We start from the raw sequence: 5768 nt of genomic DNA on the forward strand, positions 1-5768 counted from the left end.
TGATCCATCAATTGATCTGGTATGACCGGCTCTATTGTCCAGGTCCTATCACAGGTCGTGCGTGTATCCTGCAGCTGTTGTTTCTCTGCCTTTACGGCGAGGTGGCGCGGGTTGGTGTTCGGCTTGGGTTACCTCTCTGTCCCAGCCACGAGGTGGTCGGTCAGGCCCATCAGCCGCATTACGCGTTGTCGGTATAAGCTCTGGGACCTCATCATCGAATTGGGAGAGCACCTGCGCTTTGGGTAACTCTTAGTTGGGTGCTCGAGGCCATATTCCTCGGCTGCCAGGATGTTAGTCCATCTGTCATTGAGTAAATCCTGATCGGCTTGAAGTTGCTGCCGCTTCTTTTTCAGGCTTCTTGTTGTGGCTATTAGACGGCGCTTAAAGCGCTCTTGTTCAAGGGGGTCCTCTAGTATGATGAAGTCTTCGTCGCCAAGGCTTCATCCTCTTCGGAGGTCGGTAAGTAGTTACTATCCTCCGAGCCTCGTTCCCGATAGGATCATCGGGGTTGACTTGCCCTCTTCCCAATCATCCTGATCGGATGTTGGCTCGACAGGGGCGTCTTGGTCTTCGGCGTTATCCGGTGTGTTTATGTCTCCGGTGCCGGTATTGTTATCTTTTTCCCAATGCGATTTTGATCGGCGCCGTTGACGTTCATCCTCTAGATTCCTCTAGATTTCTCCCATTGTCTGAGCACGTTCATCCTCTAGATTCCTCCCATTGTCGCCGTCATCCTCTTTCGGTATGTCCACCACGTATACGTCATACGAGGAAGTGGCCGTCCAGCGTCCGGTGAACGGCGGGTTCTGGCTCTTCCCATCTTCCACCCCGCGGCCGCCGTCCGCTCCGACCCGGACCTCGCAGCCGCCGCGCGTGGGGGCGACTTCCTGCTCACCCGCCTCGAGGACGACCCGGCGTGGCGCTTCCGGGACTGCCGCAACGGCCGCCTCCTCCTCCGCAGAGGCCACTCCCTTTCCCTCTACGACCCCGTCTCCCACCGGCAAGTCCGCGTGCCCCGTCCACCGAAGGACGAGCCCTTCCCTGCAGCTGGAGCAGCGGAGTACTTATGGGACTGCTTGCTGAACGGCCATGGAGAATTCCGCGTGGTCACCGTGCAGCGAGACGGCCAAAGGTTGCGCGCCATGGAGTACGCCTCCCGCACAGCCGAGTGGCGCATCCACCCGTGGGCGGACGGCATCCACATGCCTGCGCATGCGCAGAGCATGCGACCGATGCTCGCTGCCGCGGCCGGGCTCATCTTTTCGAGATATGACCGGAACTCCTCGCTCCTGCTCGATACAAGCACCATGGCATTCTCCTTCTCCATCGTCCCTCTCCCAGTTACAATAGCGACGCACACGATGATGCCGCCGGGAGCATACGCCATCGGAGACACCGAGGCCGGTGTGTGTTGCCTTTTGCTTATGGTCGGCAGGACTACGCTGCAAGTCTGGCTACTCAAGAAGAAGGACGGCGGCGGCGGGCATGCGTGGGAGTTGGAGAAGCAAAGCCATATAGGCTGGCTGGACAGCTTCAACCGGCGGTTTGGTGTCCAAATGGTGGCTGCTGGGCTCGCAATTGTTTACTGCATGAGTTGCAAGTATTCTCACTTTGTCATTGATCTCAAGGACCTGAGCCTCAAGGATAAGTTCCGTTGTCATCGAACCATGGCGTACCCTTTCCAAATGCCATGGCCACCTGCTGCGTTGGTGCCTACTTCTCCGTGCGAACGGCCCACCACACCCCAAACATATGCATGCCGAGGTATGACTGAACTTGCAGTTTCTTTGCCTGTCCCCTGTTGTTGCCGAGAACTTGCTCATGTCCATAGCTCCCATCAGGAGTGTTGGCCCTGGGGTCATATATATCCCAGTCACTCACTATAACATAAGTGTGATATTTGATGAAACTGAATTTTAACTAGTAGTACTAACTTCAGTGCTTCTCTATCCTACTGAACTGAATATACCACCTTTTGGCATTGGGACTGTCGTGATAGACTGAATCTTTTGATACTGATTGGGTCGCCAGCAAAACTGTGTGTTTACCATTTTATCTTGCTATTTACAGATGCTGAAAATCAACACGAAGCACCTTCTTCTAGTAGGAAGCGCAAGAGCAATGATGAAATGGAGCCATGTATTTCCCCAGCTTCTTTGAAGAATGAATTCATCAGATAAGAAATTGTGCTATGAGATTGGACCGCCGACTTGAATATAAAGAAGGCGATCAACAATTGCACCTTTAAACCCCTTGTGAGCAAAATATTCCCCGTTTATCCTTCATATGTGCAAGTTGAAAATACGATAAACTTTGTACTTAGGAAGAGATTTCTATTGACAAGCATATATCCAGAGTCAAAATATCAAATAATGATTTTTTTACTGAAAATATGTATGTGCATGGTAGAAAAGATTATAAGAAACACAACCTATATATCAACTTCTAGACAATCATTCATACGTAGTTCCTAAATAAATATGCACAGAAAGTAAGTTAGGCCAATTTGATAGTGCTCCCTCTGTTCACTTTTATAAGACACTCTAGACATTTCAGACAGCTTGTAAAACAGCTCAATTTCAGTTGTCTGAAACGACTTATAAAAGTGAACAGAGGAGTAGCATTTTACTTGTATATGCACTGAATGAATTCCTCATGGAACCTGCATCGCAACATCAGCCATCTTTGTCTTCTACCGCACTCATGATGTTTTGTTACTATGTTGTTAACAGCACTACTGGGTGTTGAGATACAACTGATTGAGTTGGGAGGGAGCTCCAAATCTGCCTAGCCCTCGTTTTGATGACCACAACAAAGACCAGCTGTTATTTCTTGATCTCCCGTTTCTGTTTGGTTTTTATATTTCTGAATTATTGTAATGCATTAGTCTGTAAGATGGCTTGTAGTTCTAAAGATTATATTGGGGTGTTATCAGATTCGTAAGAACGTTATAAACTGTTATTGTGGGTCATGTAGTTGTAAGTTATATCAGGAATTCAATGTTCTCGTAACCTCCTCGGCCTAGACCAGTGATGGTCTTGGACCTGAATTCAATGTAGTTGTTGTTTCTTGATCTCTTCTTTCTGCCTGGTGTTTGTATTTTTTGACTTCTTGTGATGCAATGGCCTATAAGGTGTCTTGGTTCTAAAGAACATTGGAGTGTTTTCAGAATCGTAAAAACATTATAAACTGTTATTTTGAGTCATATAGGTGTAAGTTATATAGCAGGAATTAAATGTTGTCCTAGCCTCCTTGGCATTGACCAGTGATGGTCTTGGATCTGAAATCACACTACTATTTTCTGAAAAAGAACCACACTTTCGAATATATTCCTTCAGTTGTTGATTGTGATTTTGCATCTTGCAGTTTCAGTCGGTGTAAAAAGGTTGGCAACGACATATGTCCTTGAGAATAGTATACCACGACGATTAAAGATACATGAATCTGTATTTGACATTGTAAATTGCTATATTCTGCCAGTATATTTTTGGTTTTTGAGATCCATTAATCTATTTATTTGAAAAATATATCAAACAGTACATTTCTAGGGTTTTTTTTCTAAAATTCTAACAATACATGTAAGATGAAATGACTCCCTAGTGACTGTCTGTTGCCATCACATGCATCTTGTCTTGCCAAATTCAAGGAAAACTTTAAACTCTTGGTTCATAGATCAAAATAAGCCCTTGTGAATCCTCTCACCAATTTTGCTGGGAGGCTCCCCCCTCTCTCGGTCTAACTTTGAAAGTTTTTTTTTGTCACTGGCAAATATATGTCAGTGGGAACCGCTCCCATTGTCTTTAACGTAAAAAAATATGTTGTAATATGTGGCGGACATTTAATAAGCATACACCATACATTTTTCAAAATATAATGATTTTTTAATATACATTGAATTTTTGTTAACACATAAGGAATATTTAAAAAAATTAGTTTTATTTTAGTAGGGCTTTAAATATTTTGCTCGGTATACAAAATTGAAAAAACTGTTTTTCAGAGAAAAACAGACTATAACCGAAGAGAAAGAACAAAAAAACGCTTAAGTGAGCTTGCCAAACTGGGCTGGCCCTCCATGCTCAAGCGTAGCCTCGACTGCCTGCAAGCATGAGGTCTCGTCAACCAACGATGTAGGAGAACGCAGCGTCTATATCTCGCATTAAGCGAGACGAGAGGGAACTCTCACTGAATCCTCCTACGTCGTATTGGGCTGGTCCACTCGCGCGCGTGTAGCGATTAAAAATAGGAGAGGAAATAGGAGAAGCAGGTATCGATCCTTGATCTCCAGGTGGATCGCAGGTGCTGCTAGGTCCCTCTCGTGATAAGTCATGGGGGCGCATCCTACTTGAGGCTATTCAGCCAAGTTTATTTTCTTTTATTTTTCTTCTTCTCCAATTTTTTATTCTTTGTTGCATTTTATTTCTTTTTTTCCATTTTCATGTTTCTTTTTTTTATTTCACTTCTTTTTTCGGTTTTCTTTGTTCTTTTGGTTATTATTTTACATTTTTTGTACATGCCAACAACATTTTTAAAATAAACGTCTAATGTTTTGCCAATAAAATTTTAAAAAATACATGGTCTTTTCTATACACATTTTTAACATTTTTCAAATACAAGATTAACATTTTCTGAATACATGATAAACATTTTTTTCTATAAATTTTTAACATTTTTTAAAATGCTTGATTAAATTTTCTAAAATACATGGTCAACATTTTTTCTTTACACATTGAACATTCTTCAAATGTTTGATTAACATTTTACAAACACTTGTTCAACATTTTTTGAATTCTTGATTAACATTTTCATATACATGATCAAATTTTTTCATCATTTGATACATGGTCAACATTATTTCTATACACATTTAAATTTTTTCAAATGCTTGGTTAAAATAATTTCAATACTTTTTCAACATTTTTTCAAATTCTAAATTAACATTTTTATATACATGATCAAAAATTTCATCATTTTTTAATACATGATCAAAAAAATTTATATACACATTTAACATTTCCCAAATGCTTGATTAAATTTTTTTAAATACTTATTCACATTTTTTTAAATGCTTGAGTAACATTTTTATATACATGATAACAAATTTATCATTTTTTAATACATGATTAACAATTTTTCTATACACATTCATATTTTGAAATGTGTTTTTTGCAATATATATATATATATATATATATATATATATATATATATAGAGAGAGAGAGAGAGAGAGAGAGTATATTTAGAGTATAAAGAAATTACAAAAATAAAGCAATACGAGAACAGAAAAAAGAAAAAGAAAAAGAGGTCGTGACCTGCCGCGCGCGTGGGCCGGCCTATCTCGGGCCCCCTCAACGAGTCTTGCTGAAGGCCAGATACAGGGCGCCCGTAGGAGACCCAGCGCTAAAAAATGAACTGTTATAGCAGTGGGCACCACGGGGTGCTGTAGGTGAGTGCTTGTTTGGGCTCATGCTAAGCGATATATAGCAGTAGCACCCGTAAAAAAGGCGATTTATAACACTGGCGCGTCCAATGTGATATAAGAGACAGGAATCTGGTGCCTAGCGTCTTAAGAATTTGATTATTCAATATGCGATATAAGTGGATTCACAATAATTCAAAAAAAGAGTCAAGGCTACTCCTGACCAAGGTGCAATGGGTCGGGCCACTCTGGCCAGCTCACTTGGGCTTTTGTTTTTGCTCTATGGTTGTTTCTCTGAAAAAACCTATTGAATAATATGAAAAGTAGTAAAAACATATTCAATGTCAATTA

At 41.7% G+C, this 5768-nt stretch overlaps 1 protein-coding gene across 1 annotated transcript; it reads left to right on the forward strand.

Annotated features, from left to right (window-relative positions):
- The first annotated feature begins 1097 nt into the window (after window positions 1–1097).
- On the forward strand, window positions 1098–3021 carry LOC123086191 (uncharacterized). The gene is made up of 3 exons (XM_044507910.1): window positions 1098–1764; window positions 2071–2255; window positions 2733–3021. The coding sequence occupies exons 1-2, from the start codon at window positions 1143–1145 to the stop codon at window positions 2178–2180; spliced, it is 732 nt and encodes a 243-aa protein (XP_044363845.1). The 5' UTR covers window positions 1098–1142; the 3' UTR covers window positions 2181–2255; window positions 2733–3021.
- The last annotated feature ends 2747 nt before the right edge of the window (window positions 3022–5768 follow it).

Source organism: Triticum aestivum, chromosome 1B (genome assembly GCF_018294505.1).
Source record: "Triticum aestivum cultivar Chinese Spring chromosome 1B, IWGSC CS RefSeq v2.1, whole genome shotgun sequence".
NCBI classification, from domain to species: Eukaryota; Viridiplantae; Streptophyta; class Magnoliopsida; order Poales; family Poaceae; genus Triticum; species Triticum aestivum.